Source organism: Rutilus rutilus, assembly GCF_951802725.1.
Source record: "Rutilus rutilus genome assembly, chromosome: 12".
Lineage (NCBI taxonomy): Eukaryota > Metazoa > Chordata > Actinopteri > Cypriniformes > Leuciscidae > Rutilus > Rutilus rutilus.
In genome coordinates this window covers 24,239,015-24,257,847 of record NC_140217.1, presented here as the reverse complement: position 1 = coordinate 24,257,847, position 18,833 = coordinate 24,239,015, and the positions used below count along the sequence as shown (strand labels likewise).

The 18,833-nt window shown below is 37.4% G+C and overlaps 1 protein-coding gene across 2 annotated transcripts in view; it reads right to left on the bottom strand.

Annotated features, from left to right (window-relative positions):
• Positions 1–2,449: 2,449 nt before the first annotated feature.
• The window catches only part of lpp (LIM domain containing preferred translocation partner in lipoma), a 198,368-nt gene continuing 181,984 nt past the window's right edge, over positions 2,450–18,833 (bottom strand). For both annotated transcript variants that reach the window (XM_084425934.1, XM_084425935.1), the window contains 3 exons: positions 9,006–9,184; positions 5,400–5,520; positions 2,450–5,308 (listed from right to left, as the gene is read on the bottom strand). In XM_084425934.1, coding sequence (XP_084282060.1) covers positions 5,180–5,308; positions 5,400–5,520; positions 9,006–9,184 — 429 coding nt within the window. In that variant the 3' untranslated portion in view covers positions 2,450–5,179. The remainder of the gene's footprint in view (positions 5,309–5,399; positions 5,521–9,005; positions 9,185–18,833) is intronic.

Below are 18,833 nucleotides of genomic sequence, written 5' to 3'. Positions count from 1 at the left end.
CTTTACCTTTTTAATAATTTAACCACACTTTGAATATCAGTATCACGGTACAGAGAGAGGCAGTCAGTTAAATAGTGAAATAGATGTTTATTGAACAGAGGCACGGAGTGGAACAGCAGATGAGACTGATGAGTATGCAGTGGAGAATCAGAACAGGATGATGAACTTAGCTGGATGATAATATAGATGTCTGTTTGCAGATGGCGGGACAGGGTACGGCAGACTGATGACTGGAGACAGAAGACGGATGACGGGCGATCGGAGATCCAAGGGTGAAGTTCAGGTAAGTGATCTTCAGGTGAGTAGAGGAGTCTGTACGTCAGGTGAAGGGGAAGTGTCTTTATATAGTGTGCGTCGATGATGAAGTGCAGTTGCGGTGAATCCGAACTTAGGGGAGAGTGAACGAGTGAACGGAGTGTGCAGATCTGGTGACTCCGTGACAATCAGGTATAGTTTAATTCAATTCAAATTTATTTCCATAGCACTTTTCACTATTTTGCATGGTTGCAAAGCAGCTTTACATACATATACAAAAGTAAAGATATGTAATTATGACAAATAAAGAAAACACAATAGGCCTAGTCAGTTTGAAATGGTGAGAGCAATTCACGTACTTGATCAGAAGTTTTATTACTTTGGTGTATTCCTAATACACTCCAATGCACCTACTGTACTAATACACTTTTCCAATCAATGGTACTTTAATGGCCCGTTGCACTTTGAAATGTGGACTGCAGGCTGTCAAAATATTATGAATTATTAAACAAATTATTAAAATGATCCTGACCAGTCCTCAAAAATTACACAAAAAGTAAAAATGTCAAATAAATTCAGAAATGTTAACTGCATTAAAAATAACAACGTAAAATGTATTATAATAGGCCTATATTTTATTTTTTAATTGCATGTGATTCGCAGATTAACTGCTAATTTTAACGATCATAGAGTGAAAGTTTATAATTTGGACGTATTTTGTCTTGACAATTCAAACAATTTTAAACGCAGAAGAAGAGGCGAAAATCGTGAGTTGCGTGTTATCTGTGCGCACAGCCACACACACCCGAAGCGCGCAGAGAGAGAGAGAGAGAGAGAGAGAGAGAGAGAGAGAGAGAGAGGCGCATTTCAGACAGCACTCGAACACCGAATTGATTCCTCTTTCGTGTTTCCTTGCCCTTGAGCGCACACATAAACACAAAATGATGTCAAAATACCCGTCTCTGCAAGTATTTTCTCGTTTATGTTGAGAAAGAAAGAAACCGAATGTTTGTCAGTTTTTTCGGTTCGTGCAGTCGGTCTTAAAATGACAGCACACACCTAATATTCCTACTTGTCTGTGTCATTAATATTAATAAAACAACAAAATACAGCTTTAACAACGATGAAACTATATTTATTTTCTACAGTGAACAAATAGTGTTATTTTACATTTAGGCTTAATTATTCGTTTCTGTACCTGAATACTACTGTTAGTCTTTGTAACGTTGTTATTTAGTATTCATCTCTGCTTGTAATTTGTGTATTTGTTCGTATTTTATTACTGACTGTTCACTTGTTTTAAATAATGTGTGAACTTTATCAGGTAGGCTAGTAGTTTTTGATGTAGTATCGAAGAACTTCAAGTGAGCTTTAAGTAATAAATGAATTGATCCGAAAAATGATCCGATCCGAGGCTCAAAAAACGTAAATGATCCGAACAGTGAATTTTGTGCTCCGTTCCACCACTAATCTGTTCCCATTGTCTTACTGATCTTCTCTGGATAAGTGAGTTACTGGTATACTGGGAGGTATCTGTAAAATGTCAGTAAAAGGCTAATTCTTAAGCTGTGCCATTATTTATAAAGATTACTTTATTGTATTTGAAGCACACGATAATGATGCCATTAGTACACTTCAAGTTTACATGGAATGCCATTGCAATGTTTTATATATGACCTCAGTTTGTTATAAGTATAATTTTAATATATGTTCAACACTCTTACAGTGTAATTGAATTGCAATTGTAATGTCACCAATTATGCTGAGTGAATTCTGCATTTCAAGACCTAAATACTAGAGTATATATTTAAAGTGTACTTAAGTACAAGTTTAATACAACTTTAGTTGAACTTCAGCACTGCTTTTGGACAACTATAATGTATTTAGTACACAATTAGTTGTTCCATTTTAACAGAATTTAAGTATACCAATTTATAGTGCGCCACAAATACATTTAGTTATACTTAAGTATATATGAATAAATTGTACTTAAGTATACTATTTTTTCACTAGGACACACACACACACTCAGAGAGAGAGAGAGAGAGAGAGAGAGAGAGAGAGAGAGAGAGAGAGAGAGAGAGAGAGAGAGAGAGAGAGAGAGAGAGAGAGAGAGAGAGAGAGAGAGAGAGAGAGAGAGAGAGAGAGAGAGAGAGAGAATAACTGACAACAGAAAAGAAAAATAACCACTATGGACTTTTTCAAAAGGTTTATTAATTATAGAGGAAGTTCTATGTAAAAAACAACAGAGAGTATAAGAACAGAATCCAAGTATATACTTAGAATGTCACTAGAGCACAAATTAGGTTCTTTTACATTATTATTTCTTCATGAAGGAAAAGAAAAACACATCAAACGGCTCTATTGATGACAGCTCAAATATTCTTACCACCAGTCCTATAGCATGTATTTCAAGGCACTTGAATGCTGGTATTAAGTATTTTTTGCGACAACAGTTTCATATAATCAAGTTATTGCTACTGTAATGGTCACAAATGGGAAACTTAGTACAAAGTGTTTTGAATTGCATCCTGATCAAATACTTGAACAGAACAAATCAACTTGAACAACTGAAATGAGCAATAAATGCTTGAAAGATGAAACTTTAATTCAAATCAAATCAATTTGAATAAAATAACTTGAGATGGGTTTAAGTAGTAAAGCAAAAGAAAGGAAGGACAACCTAATTGTGCCAAGTAATACAGTAATAATTCTCTTTCCAATAACACTCCTAATGTTTTTAAAGACATAATACACTTAATTTCTAATTAAGTCTTAAAATATTTGGTCTTTCTATATAAAAACTGGAAATAAAGATCAGTTCAAGTAGCAAACATGCATAGCCTCTAGGTAGTGTGAACAGGAAAAACACACACACACACACACACAAAAAAAAAAAACACAACAAAAACAAAAAAGAGCATTCAAAAATAATATCCCTCAACACACAACATCAGCCACAAGCCACAGCTGTGTTGGTGCTCGAACAACACCACCTCAGTTTCACACAGGCTGGAAAAGGCACATATAGAGAAGGTACTAAGCAAAGGAGGTATAGATTGAAGCACTGATTAAGCTCTCATTGCTTAAAGCTACAGCACATTTTAATTTACATACTGAAAAACGCCACAAACTGCCATAATAAACCAAGAGGGGCATGCAACCAGGTATTTATATCTGGTCTGCATATATATATCATGACTTTCACATCTGAATTTACCCTTCAACCAGAGAGGAAGTTCCCTGGGGCATCACTGCAGCACACTGATACGACTGGAAATCTCCTGAGGTGTTAACTCTCTAAACCTCAACATTTATTATGGCACTTTGTAGATATACATACATCATTTCAGATTTTCTTAAAATGTGTGCACTGTAGCTTTAAGAACAGCTTGAACACTTTCTCGTCAAAAAAAAGAAAAGAACAAAAAAAAACATCTGCATATTCTTCTTGGTAAAGTGTCAATGCGAAAACAAAGAAGAAATTTGCATAATGATATCATTCACAAAATTACGAAAGAAAATGTATTATTCCTAAATGGTAAATTCCTATTTTTAATAATACTTGTGTGTCTATTTCTATCTTACGTAACTAATACTACAATAAATTCACAATTTAAGGATATTTAAAATGATCGGGTTGTGTCTCATCAGCCCTTAAAGTCTTAGATCAAATTAGATAAAATAAAACATCCTTTCAGCCCTGATTGTCACACTTTAAACCTAATCTGACAGCTTTTCCTCTGAGAATTTTAAATTAATACCAAATAGTTCTCATTCTGCCATGACATTATTGCACAATTCACTGTGCATATCTAAAAATACATACATTTTATCCCTATACCTTTTCACCATGTTTCACTCATGATATACAAATAAATGCGATAACTGAGCGCAATTAGAAGAAAAATAACACCAAACCACGAAAAAATTCCAAGCGCAGTATATTTCTTACTAAATTCACTTGAATTAAAGCGGTACACTGAGGAAGAAACAGGAAACCGCACTGAATGAACCACAACGTATTGGCTTCTGAGCTACTGAAGGCCATTCACAGTCCTTAAAGGATAAAATACTCTTCTCATTAGATTTCAAAAGCATACAATAATATACATACACGCTGTCCCAGAGAAAGTAAATGTAGCTCTTTGGTAACTTTCATCTCAAAGGGTGAATTCAGAAATGTAAATCAAAAGGCTATGCATTCACAAACACACACCTGTATGTACTCAAAAACATGCTAATGAAGCAGGTGTGATGCATGAGTCAAGGTCTAGGTCGTACTATATATATATATACCGTTATATCTTGTGTACCTTGGTGAACATGAAATGGCTTATTTGCCACATAGCCATGTTTGAATAATGCGCAATTAAAACTTCCAAGTATCTTGTTTCTGTATCTGCGTTATTTGATAAAGTCATTGCAGTAAATGTGTACTTGTGTGACTTCATGTGTAGTAATATGATGCCTAGCGATCAGAGAGCATGGTCCCTTTTTAGAGGTAGATTCTATGATGTTCTATGAGGGTTTTTTTCAACATCCCACTTCCCAAATGAACAGGACTTTTTGTTTTGCAGCTCTGTGAACATCTGAGTTAGAATCTAACAGTCTTGTCTATATGTTAAGGCCTACTTTGTTTAGGTGCATATAAGCAGCTGTAGCGGACATTTATGAATACATATCTGCTAATAAAAATGGTTGGGCAGAATAAATGAGTGCAATTTTAATAAAAGGCACAGTGTGTGGTGCATGAGCGAAAAGATAAGTCATGGCCCCTTAAGTGGAATGACAGCTTTACGTGTACATGTGCATTTGTCTGGGCATAAATATTTGTGTGCAGTGATGTGACAGGATATGGTGTTTCTCAGATTTTGATGAATGCAGGGATATTAAGCACCTGCATGTACATTATGTGTGTGACTCAGAGGTCAGTTGTAGCCTTGGCAGTGAGGGCTTGGATGCGACTGGTGTTGCAGTTTTTGCAGAGAACATGGCCATCCAGAGGGTAGCAACCCTGGTTGTCTCCCTCAGAGAGAAGACAGCCACAGTCCTATGTTGAGCGCACACACAAAATAGTATGAAAATTCTGTGTACAAATATATTTATCAATTTGTAGCCACACCCAAGTGTTTTTTTCTCACCTCACAACGATAGCACTGCACATGGAAGTCACGGTCTAAGGCCACAATACGCACAGTCTCCTCCTGGCCAGGTGATGGCATTATGGGCTCATTACACACAGAGCAACGAGGGGCAAATTTCCTGGGAAAAGAGAGGGGGAAAACAGAAAGAGAGATTACGACAAAATAATCATGAGGACAGAGTTGCCCAAAGTTTGCCTGTTATGACTTTTGATAAAAAAAAATTAAAAATGCTTTATACACTCAACCGTTCAAAGGTTTGGGGTCAGTAAGATTAATACTTTTATCCTACTAGAACACATTCAATTGATCAAAAGTGAAAGTAAAGACATTTACAGTGTTATAAAAAGTTGCTATTTTGAACATTCTATTAATCAAAAAGAATCCTGAATAAATATGTATCACAGTTCCACAAAAATATTAACATTGATAAGAAAAGTTTCTTAAGCACCAAATCTGCATTTTAGAATTTAACATAATATTTAAATAGAAAAGTTATTTTACATTGTAATAATATTTCACAATATTAATGATTTTACTGTATTTTTGATCAAATAAATGTAGCCTTGGTTAGTGTAAGAGAAAAAATTGTAGTGTAGTTGGATAAAATGCAGCAATTATTTTCAACCCGTGGCCCTCAGTCAGTTTAGATTTTTGGGCCTTTGTAGTAAAAAGTTCTCTGCTCTATAACATTTGGCAATTTAAAGATACCTGTATTGGGGCATCTGAGGCAAAATAATCAAGATGGTAACAGTCGTTGAGCACCAGCAATAACTATTGCTCTAAAATTACCATAAACAAAAGTTTTTCATTGTTTACACACCCTTAAACCTGTGTGACTTCTTACATTGAACATAACAGTTTTTAACAATGTCATTGAAACTTAAAGGAACACTCCGTTTTTTCATATTAAACTATGTTATTCCCTTAACTAAGACGAGTTGATACATACCTCTCTCGTCTCAGTGCGTGCAATCAATCGCTCTGGCGCATGGCAACACTTTGATAGCACTTAGCTTAGCCCAGTTCATTCATTAGGATCCAAACAGAGATTAAGTTAGAAGCGACCAAACACCTCCACGTTTTCCCTATTTAAATACAGTTACACGACCAAGTATGGTGTGACAAAATAAAACGTGGCGCTTTTCTAAGTGGGTAAAAAGGATAACTATAATGTATGGTGGAACAGCACTTGGGAGCACTTCGACTCGGCGCAGTAATATCATCACTCCTGAAAAATCCCTCTCACTTCTGTCATTAGAACCAACGTGACTTTTTACCCGCTTAGAAAAGCGCAACGTTTTATTTTGTCACACCATACTTGGTCGTGTAACTACTCGTGTAACTGTATTTAAATAGGGAAAACGTGGAGGTGTTTGGTCGCTTCTAACTTAATCTCTGTTTGGATCCTAATGAATGAACTGGGCTAAGCTAAGTGCTATCAAAGTGTCGCCGCGCGCCAGAGCGATTGAGTGCACGCACTGAGACGAGAGCGGTATGTATCAACTCGTCTTAGTTAAGGGAATAACATAGTTTAATATGAAAAAACGGTGGAGTGTTCCTTTAAAAAACTTTAAAGCAGGGGTCCCCAACCCCCGGGCCGCGGACCGGTATCGGTCCGTGGGACATTTGTTACCGGGCCGCACAGAAAGAATAAATAACTTACCGTATTGTCCAGACTATAAATCGCATCAGTCAAAAAATGTGCCATGAAGAGAAAAAAACATATATAGCATAAGTCGCATTTATTTAGAAATTTATTTCACAAAAAAATAAATAAAAATAAAACAATGTTACAGACGGGACAGTTCTCCGTTACGGACGTGAGCGCTCTGAAAGCGGCACTAAAAGACTGCTTTAAAACTTTCACAGAGACCTCAAACAGAAAGCACAAAGCCTGTCTTTAAATTTAATTTCGTTTTGTATTAATTGTATCTTAATTTTAATCAATGTTTCATCAACCAATTGTCTGGATTTAATAAATAAGAAGTAAATATATTAGAAAATAGATAATCACGACACGGAGGCGCCGGCGCGTGAGCTGGAGCTGGTCTCATAAATTAACCGAAACTCAGAGTATAAGGTAGCCTACTTGCCTCACAGACCTGAGACATATATAGAAAGCTTGAAATGTCTACACAATTCAAAACGAAAGAAAACTGACTGTTCTCTGCTTATGTAATCCATATGAAATGTGCATTTCTCTCTGGCGCGTTCACTACTGCGAGGATCGCGAGTCAGCATCGTCAACTTAATCTTTCCAGCCGACACTGACTTAAAAAAACCTGGTTTATTAGTAAACAATTCAAATGTCTCCTGCTATATTTTACATATTCATAATCATTCATTTTGCCGGTTCATTGTGACAGCTTTTAGGTGCTTTATTGGCAGCGCCACCCTTACATGTTACGTGAACGCATCAGCACCGAAAACATGGCGATTTTTTTCTTTTGGGGGGCATTTTGTTTGTGTTCAGGCTTTCTCAGTTGTCTTTAGGCGCGATGTTACGAGGACACTGCTATTAAAGTTGCGAGTAGGCCTACACATTGGATTCACGTTTATTATTATATAAAAAAAATACCCCAGTTTTTATGCCGGTCGTATCATTTTATTTTGTTGTATTTATCCGCCACACCTTGAAGGCCGGTCCGTGAAAATATTGTCTGATATTAAACCGGTCCGTGGCGCAAAATAGGTTGGGGACCGCTGCTTTAAAGGACATAAAACCACCATAAAAGTAGTAGTACAGGTAGTAGTACAGTAGCACATAAGTCTGAAGTAGAGATTATTAGTGAATAGAGAATTGGAAAGAAAGTCATACAGGGTTGGGATGACATGAGGGTGAGTAAATTATGACCATTTTCATTTTTGAACTCATCCTTTAAAAATAAATCAATACATTTTACATTTCTATCCCATTTAGATATTGGAAAGCGGTGTATAAATTATTACTCTAATCCAAATGGGAAGGCCATCAGCCATCAATAAACTAATATTACTATCCAGTTGAACTGATTTTAAAGACACAAATGTTTTAGAAAGGTCCACAATAAATACATTAGTGTATTCAGCAATTTGAGAACATAGGACAGGAACAGAGATAACAGAGAGAGAGACGGTGAGGATGTGTTCACAAAGCAAAACAGTCAGGTGATTCAACTTCTTCATTGGGTTTTATCAACAAACAGCAAAAAGGAGGAAGTTCAGCAGATGGTGGCCTAATTAAACCACAGTAGTAACAATGAGTACAGTCCAGGTATGGCACAACTGTTCCTCGACACAATGGCATTTCTGTTGTGATCACATTCTCCACAATCACATATTCCCTCTGAAACCTTTCAGTTCCTTGGTTTACAAAAAAGCTGCTTTCGATAGTGACATCACTGAACATTCTATTTAAAATACATAAATTACCTGTAAATAAGATGATAAATGGTTTTGAATGGGATATTTGAACCCTGATGAAGCTGTGAAGGTTTATAAGGTCACACACTAAGATGACGAAAAAATATATATGTAAAGGAAAGAGGATCCCATGTCTTTACATTGGTCCTGCCTGAATGTAGTATTTGAAAGAATCAAGCATGTTTGTGTGTCTGGTCATACTTGTGGAAGTCTTCGATGCAGTGGATGTGGTTGGCAGCGTCCACGGTAAAGGGAACGCCGTCCAGACTCCGATGGCAGACCACACAGGTGAAGCACTGGGGATGATAGGCCTTCCCAGTCGCCCGTAGGATACGCTCCATTATGGGCTTACAACATATGTTGCAGGTCTCCAGGGTGTTCTAAAATCAAACACAATAAAAATCTTACATAACGTACAAGCTCAGCCAAAGGAAAATGTGGAAAAAAACTGAGATAGATTCATGTCAGCATATAATTCAAGCTCTGATATTGAGAGACGTGGCTTGGCAGTCGTAATAACCTTTAACAAATGTGAAGATATGCTGATTTACAGTGATACGAAATAGATGGATAAAAAAAAAAAAACACTGGGGGAAAAAGCTACTTTCCATTCTTTTTCATTGAAGAACCATCTCACAAACTTAAGCACACTCAATCACGCCTTGCTCTTAGAGGGATAGTTCACCCAGAAATGACAGTTCTGTCATAATTTACTCACTCTCATGTCATTCCAAACCCATTTGACTTTTATTTTCTTTCACTGAACACAAATGAGATATTTGGCAAAGCGTCCAAGCTGCTTTTTTCCAGGACATTGGAGCAGCCTTGAGTTCATCTTCAAAACACAAATGAAGATATTTTTGATGAAACATGATTTCTGTCCCTGAAAATGTAGAAAATCATACAGGTTTGGAACAACATGATGGTGAGTAAATGACAGAATTAATTTTTTTTAGTGAACTATCCCTTTAAGAAGCCTGTGTGCGTAGCACTTCATCTTTTATATACATATAGCTCTTCAGAATTTTCATATTTGGGTGAACTATCCCTTTATCTAAAAGAGCAGCTTAGGCATTCTGATAGATAACTACTTTTGAGTTCCTCGCAAGAAACAAAGTCAAACAGTTTTAGAATGGCACAACATTTTGGGTGAACATAACCTTTAAATCCATAATCTATCAACATTTAATGGATTTCTGTAGGGTAATGTGAGCATCCAAATGGTTGTCACAAGTGTATCTCTGTCCTCAATACCTGAGGGAAAATGGGGGAGGTTCTGATATAAAGTATATATAGCGAGCAATGAAATGAGAGTAAGATCTGATTAGCTACTCTCTGATTCACAAACAAAGTCATTTTTCACTCTTGCTTTCGTTCTGCGAGAGGCGCAGCAGTAAATACGTCCACTTTCTGATGACTGTAGGCTTTTCCTCAGCCACGGATGCCGGGCCGCGGGCCAGCTGATGACTTTTCGCTCACATTCCTCTTCTTAATGTCCACCCCGAGCCCTGGATTTGTTATTTCGATATTTCATATAAAAGAATCTTCTATCCCCCTCCCTCCCCTCTAGCTAAGCAATTACAGCAAAGGATGGTGAAATCATCTGTGTGTGATCAATTATAGGATGACTTAGGATCTCTTTGAAAGCATGTGTGAGACCGTATTCGCATGAGAGGCTATGATGCACAAATATTTCCTGGATTTCTCCATTTGGGATTTGGTGGCCCAGACACATCTCAGTATGTGTGAGTACTCCAGGCTACAGCTGTCCTTTTTGGCTGCCTGTCTCTTTGGCACAGCCACTCAGTACTGTTTTCAAACACAGACTTCCATGCCTATGTGCATTTGTGGCAACACTGTAAGCCATCACGTTTTCCGAGCCAATGAGCCCTGATGATTAGGGCTGACAGTCCTGTGGGTATGATCTTGGATAGCTGCTCACACTAAAGGAGTGCGATATTTACTAAAAAATGATATCTCTATTTTCTGGGATTTTGTTGATAATAATAATTTGACGATATTTTGCTGAGTGTTTTTGCACTGGTACTTGTGGCCTGGTTTAGGCCTGATGTGGACAGCTGACTACCAAATATCGTTATTTTCTTCACATTCTTTGCGGTTCGTTCTTAGTTCACAGCGGCGACAGAAATGAACATTTCAGATAAGGGGCAAATTTTCCCCTCTTAAATTGATTTACAGGAACATTTGTACCTTTATAAGGGCATTTTTTCTAAACTTAATAAATGTATGCATCTTTTTTTTATCTTACATTTAATCAATTAATTATCAGTTAGAATGATATGGCACTATAGGAATGTTACCAATCAAACTACAAAGGGAACAAACTAAGGCAACATTTTAAGCAACTGATGCAGTGTGATCCAGGCAGACAAGCAATGATTTATGTCAGAGATCAAATTTTGAATAAGGAATAACACATTTTATTAAATTAAAATTTTAAAATTATAAAGGCAACAAAATAATTAATCAGGTAGATATACAATTTTTAAAAGCAAATAAGTTTCAAGATAAGATCAATAGATTGATGAAAGTCAATAGATAATATAAAATCCAAAGTAGTGTATCTAACAGATTAAGTTTTTGAAGATCAGACTATAGAGAAAGAAAGGCCCAAAAGAAGAGAGACAAGAAAGAAGCCCAGAGTCTTATGAAACGTAACATTTTATATGCTGTGCTTAACAGGAAGGGACTAGGGAAAGCACCCATTAAGATTTTTGGTACTTCTTTTGCAGCCATTTAAGGATGGGGTGGGCTAAATACCGGTTGGACTATCGTCTCTATCGCGGTTACACTCACGTGACGTTGCTGTGTTACAGAAAACGCAGTTCCAGCAAGTAATAATGCTAGTTTTAATCAAATTATAAGCTAACGTGAAGGCAATCCCAGTTTTATCCAAGATGGCTGATGTGAGAAAAAAGTTTTGATTCAAATATTTGATTAAATACTAAACCATATTGATACAAATATTTGATATTTGTCTAGGCTAGACTTTTTTTTGTGTGTGTGGTTATGTTAGTACTGCACTGTTAGCTTTGCAACATGCTAATATCAAACTATTTAAATCAACTGCGAGTCTGCCGTGTGCTTTGTGTGAGAAATGGCGGTTATGTGACACATGGTGTTCCTGCCAATGTACTTTGCAGTTCCAAATCTGTCACTTATGACATTAGGAAGCTGCCTTAGAAGGCAACTCATTTGGATTTGGAACAGATCTGCAGTATATAGAGTTTTCAGCTGCATGGACATAATTTACTGGAAAGAGTCCCATGTATCAACGCAGCCAAATCCTGTTTGCACTGCCTGCGCACTGGGATCATTTCCCATGCTCTCGATTCATCAGCAAGCTGAGGCGGAGGTCAAAGGACTTGACCCTGATCTCCTACGTTCCGCTTATCATTCTTAGATCAACTCGGCTTTAGATCACAGTGTCAGAGAAGACTGAATGCTGAGGGATCGTCAAGGCTCAAAAAAGGCCCTAGGTACACCAGGGTCTAATTTGTCTCATTTCTCATTTTGAGTATGACAGAAATTAACATTATTTCCCAGAGCAACACTTGTGTACAAACAATGTCCGTGCCACAATCCTCTGCAAATCCTGGAAACGGATAAAGCCTTTAATAAGCTTGCTGCTGAGAACCCTTGAGGCTTGTCTCATAACTCTGAGGCGAGGAAGAGGGGGAGGGGAAAATATAGAAATACAGGCAGTCTGTATATATAGCCTTCAGGATCACAGCCAAATGTTTAACCTGAGTTTAGACTTGAACCAGCATCTGGATCCCTGCTGCTTACAGTTTTCTGAAGAAACATTCAAAAACAGCCCGTTTTCATACAATATGTTGAGCCAGAGTCATCGTAGGAACTCTGGCGGTGAAGTCTGGGTCAGTCAGACCTCTCTTCCCCAGCACAGCTTTTCAGTTTTCTGCAGCGTTTATGTTGACGTCAAAGCAGTTTTGATTTACATGCTGTGGATTTACTGTCCGGTAATAACTTTCAAAGATGGTTTAGGAAAATCTGCGCAGTTCACTGGTGGAAGAATAATGGCTCAGAGAGCCACAAGAGGGCACTAGACGTCTACTCATGCTTTCACTTTACTCTTCTCCTGCTAGAATGTGATATATTCACATATATTCCTCTTTTTTCAGCTTCATACATTTCTCTAAGTGTTTGCCCAGAAGGCTAAACAAACGTCTAGGCAGATGAGGTGAAATGAATTTAGGTCAGACAGCCTCTTTTTGAACGAAAGGGTGAGTGGAGAGCACTGAAGTCAATTGTAGCCTCTTCTTTCCCTTGTTGCTTTTTCAATTTCCTGACAAAGTGCTCCGACACTCTCTCTTTCTTCCAGGCACTCTTCTTTTTGTGGGTGCAAACACAACACACACAATTCTGTAGCAGGACAACTTTTCCTAGTGCTGGACAACAGTGTGGAGTGTAGAGTTTATGTCTGTACATCACTGGACCTTCAGTCCATAAGAATGACTAAAAAGTGACACAATCAGCCTTGCGTTTCACAAATGTTGATACTCATTTATGGACTTAGAACTAAACTGTCTGGATTGAATGAAAGAAGGGGAAATATAAGGAACTAAAACTGATATTTATGAAGGTAAATCACATGAGGTCTGTGTATACTATAACTATCAACTGCCAATTCACAGCGCTCAATGTGAATTTAAGCAAAACACTCTGAAGTTACTGGATGTCTTCTTTGATAGGAGGCTTTATTAATTTTACATGATTCTCAGTTAGCTTGGTGACATGGATTTGTTTTGCACAGAATATTAAAACACCTGTATGCCCTTCAATGTCACTCTGCCAACTGCATTTACCTTATAAACATCATCTAAATAGTTTTAAAACCAAAAAGGGCTTTTAAACTTAATTCTTGAGCAATGCCCCGAGTCATCATAAATATATAATATATATAAAACTTTTTTAATGTCTGTCAGCACCACGATTACATATTTATGTACATATGACAACTTCACATTAGAGCACCTCTCTACAAGCTGATGATATACAGACCAATCTAAATCACTCAGAGGATTGTGAGGATCAAGATCATCAGAAAAAAAAGAAAACCAAGACATTTCTGACTTTAGCTGAGAGGTCAAAGGTCAGTTGGATGCTCTGAATCGATGAATCTTTGACTAAATACCTCACATTCCTTCAGCTGAACAGCCTGTGTGTGTACGTAAAATTACTAGAGCTGTCATTAAAACGTTTATTTAAAAAAAAATGTATTCATGATTAATATACATAACAGAGACATCTTGTTAAGTGTGGTTTGGCCTTTAAATATGGATTGTATCATATTTTTTTGTGTTTTAGTAAACATTTAAATTAATGTTAAATTAACAGTACATACATAGATACATGGTTTAAGAGAATGGGGACAGCTTTGAGGCTCTAGCATTAACTGGTCTTGATAAATGGTAATGGGTCGACAGAAGGTCCTTAGCATTGAGCGGACTGAAAACCAGACTAGAACCAAACTGCTGCTTTGGATCCCTGGGACTGCGAGGCGCTCAGGGAAACTATCTTTTGAGCTACTTAAATAAAGAGAGTTAAAGGAAAGAGAGCTACAGGGGATTGGATATGAATGCAGAGGCACTGAGCCAAGAACTCTTAACGTCTTTTCCCAAGACATCACCCCGCCATTACATTTCAGAGACATTATTGTACTGCCTTCACTATGGCAGTTACCTCAGAAGGTTTCACTGCAACTGTAGAATATCTCAACATTTCTTAAAGATCATTTTGTGTGGAATTCATTTAAAAATCTATCTTATTTGAAAACTATACTTGCAAATCCATTTATCAGAGTAAATACAAGTAAAAGATTCTGATGCAGAGTCAATATCCTTGAAGCACTTTTAATAATTGTATTGCACAGTCTAAAACACACATGACAAGTTCTTAGAAATATGCTTGTACTCATGTTGGTTTCATATGGATTTTTGAGTATCGTGACATTGACCATGAACTCCCCTGCTTTGTCTTCAGAAACTTTCCTCATGGTGTCCGCCTGACTTAACATCAGCTCGGAAGCAGATTTTGACCGCTCTGGACACATGGCTCCAGATCTATCTTACAACAGAGCCAGAATGCAGCAGGCAGCACTTGAAGTATCACCCCATCAGGTTGAGGTTACATATTTTCCTCCCTTAAAAGAAGTGATGCAAGTTTGACTGAAAGAAAGAAGCTACCAAACAGGCTTCAAACAGTCATATTTTCTGCCTGGTTACACCCTATATTACAAGAGAACCATGCAAGTAATGAAAATCAAGTGCTGTAACCAGCTCAATAGATACACACAACATACACACAAACAGGGACAACAGCGCGGAGAGGGAAGTCGCAAGGCAATTCATGCAAGTGCTATCTAATTGGGTCTCTCCTTTGAGGAATGCCAGCCAGTTAATCATGTCTGAATACACAGAACTCAATTAGTAGCTTGCTAATGCTAATGCAGACAGATATGAATATTTCAGCAGAAAGCCTCGAACGCATGCTTTGCTGCTGTACTTCCAACATCAAGGAAAACAAGCAGGGTGGATTCACCTGTCTTCTTCACCCTCTGTACTTCAGCGTGATAGCAGAGCGTGGGCAACGCTAACTCTTTCAAGACGTACGGCAGCCATGCCGGTGTGAGGGCTGTTCCAGAAAGGTGTTGGTGTGAGTTGCTGCCTGTTCCCTACACTTTACATCTATCAGCTTGGGCTGAAGGCAAGGTAGGAAGCAATGTCAATTGCAATCACACAAGGGAGTCAGGGTATAAAAGAAAGCTCAGACATTAAATCTGTTTTTGATCTTTAGTGCTCTTGTGATTCTGCTAAATATTGACGTGGCTGAAGCTTGTGGTCAATAAACCATGTTTATACTTCATTGTAAGCACGTGTAATTGTTGCTTTGTTTTCAAACTCTAGTGTGTCATCACCTCCCTCCAAAGCAATGACAGACATGGCTGTTGGCACAGCCGAGTGGGTGAAAATTTGCACTGTGGCACAGTCTGGCCAACGGGATGTGAGTATCATGCAACAGAGGACATCCGTTACCAGAAGCTTCCGCTGCACACGGAAAAATGAACCCTTATTGGGCCACCCTGGGAAAATGTCTCGGCACAGCCTGGAACTTGGATATTGTGGTTCCATTATACAGCATGTACTCCATTACATTAGCATACAGGTCTCTTTGTTGGAAAATTGCAGGTTCTTATACCTAGGACCACTAAACTTATGCTAGGACCACTGTGTGTGTGTGTGTCTCAAGGTCAATAAGGTAAATTAGTCGGAATTTTTTTTTTTTTTTTCAATGAAATGAAATTACTATATTTTAGTTTGATAATGTTTTTTTATTTAACATTTTGTATTTTTAGGGGATTTTATGGTATTAAATTATATCTACGCTGTATTTATAATCCATTTATTCACTTTTTGAGCTTAGACCTGAAAATGAAATTTCCAACTCATAAATCTTGAATGCTTTAGAGCACAGACTTAAGTTTGATCTCTTTTCAAAGAAGACACATGGCAGATATTGCTGAAGTGAAAAACGCTTTCAAAAATCACGTTTTACTCTAAAACTGCAAGAAAATCAAAGTCACTAAACAAAACAAGTTGTGTTCCAAATTTGAGCTTGATATCTCAAAAAATGAGCTTTCAGTAAGATTTTGTTTGGGCGCAGTACCAAAAGTATCCACTTGATGAAATTCATCTCCCATTAATTTCCATGTGGTCATTGTTGACCACGAGGAGTACAAGTGTGATTATTTTTTCAGGGCCATTTAACCTGTTCGAATCATGTCCATGTCCATTTTTTTTGTGTGTTCACGTAGCAAGTGCCAAAACCTTTACCAAGTTTCGTAACATTCCGATGAAGAAAACAAAAAACAAACAAATGTAAAATAAAAATAAAAACGAAGAGCACCAGAGGGTTAAATTATATTTATAAATTAATACTTCATAATATTTGTAATATACATTTTAGAAACATATGAATGCAAATAGTACATTTCCCTTTTTAAAAGATTTTCCTGTCTTGTGGGCATTCATATTTGTCACTGACCCAAATAATAAAATCAAACTCTCTAGAATGCGCAATCTCATAATAGTGATTGCATTTCTCCCCATATTTTCTGAGAGAGTGTGCAGTAAATCAGGCAGTAATGAAGCAGGCCATAGGGACCTGGCCATTTATCTAAACCAGCCTACATCCAACAAGTTGTATGGATCTGAATAATCATGCAGTAAAAGTCCAAGAGGAAAGATGGGGAAGGGGGAACACGTTAAACACGACCGGTTACCAGAAATTATGATCTCCAATTAATTAAGTGCTCCAGGCAATTAAGTGTTCTGACAGTAGTAACACGAGCAGCCTGGCAGGAAGAGAGCAGTTTCGACAGGGAAGAGATCTGCAGGGTGCCACAAACAGCACCTTGCTAACATAATTAACCTCAATGCCATTCAGCCCTGCAGTTCACTTTCTTAAAAAATTAAATAAATAAATAAATAAAAAACTGGGCTATCTGGCAAATGAAAGCAGTCTCAGTCATTAGTCTTGTTGAGCTGATCAGCAGTGTGCAACTTGCATGGAACATAATGGCATTTACCTCTTGTTGCTCAGCAGGGAGGCCATTTTCTCCACTGATCCTGGATTAAGAACTAATTTATTGGCTGTGAAAATATTGTTGTGTATTTAACATCATGGTTAAGGATTAGTTGAGTGAATAAGGTCAAGAGTGATCTTCTTAAACCTTAATTTGGCAAATCTGATCAAATCTCAAATTAAGCCGAACTCCATACTTTATAACTTCTCACAGTGCATGGTTCACTTTCAATTGAAGGTAGTCACAGCTCCAAAAGTTCAGTAGTAAACATACAAATATAATTAATTGTAATAATATTTAAAATATTACTCACATTGATGCCTCGGTGATAAGAGACTTTTCACAAAAAAGTGAAAGTTTTTTTTTTTTTTTACTTAATTAGATTTTTGCTCTGTATTGTTACAGTGTCTGCATGTAAATGAACAATGTTTACTCTTTCTCCATGTTGGAATTGGACTTTTGACATTTGTAATTTTTTTCCCCTCAGTTTGGCCTAAAACATTGAGTTCATAGTCATCCAGTTTGAAATGGAGACTAAAAACGAGGACATTTTTCAGATTTTCCGTAGCAGTGTTCTCTCCATATTTAGGATACTTTGCAGCCATTTTCCACTGCCTACAATGCTCTAGATCCTTCACTGGAAACTAAAAATAACTAATTCCCGTTAAACATTTACTCTTTGAATTCTTGCATCTTGGAACAATAAGAGTTGACACCTTTGTAAATATAAGTTTGCTAACAAGTATTTCCTACTCAACCAATGCGGTATTTGAATCTGGTCAAGCCTATCCAACAGGAGAAAACTGGGAGTGGCCTTGGACGGCAACATGCCCAATGCATTATGGGTGTTAAAGTTTTCCTACCTTTTTGACAACGGCCCTTTTTCTCTAGTCAGGTATCACCGATTTCATTTTTCTTTTGCCTTTGTTTTGCCTATGTTCTATTAAAAATGGAATAAAGTTTTTTTAAAACCATATTTCTCCCCTCATTTAGACTGAGACTTACTCTATACTTAACCTCTCATGGCAGTTCACTTTCAATTGTAGGTAGTCACTGCTCCATAAATTCAGTTGTAGCCTGACTATTTACTACCCCATTGGTGCTTGAAACAGTGGATCAGTCCAAAACAGAAGCTGGCGGGCCAAAATAAGGAATTGGGCTGAACCGAAAAAAAATGGATATCAGTTTGTGACATAAGACATTGGCCCATGGGGGACTTGGCCAAAGAGTTGAGCAAAAGATTTGAGCCAGAAAGAATTTCTGTGTGTTTCTAAATATTTATGTAGAGGAGTAAACACATGTCAAAGCTGATCTTGCACTGGGGGAAAGAGCCACAAGCTGCACTTCCCCCACTAGAGCTCTCCGTACAAAGCTCTTAATTTATGATAATGTGCATCATCCTA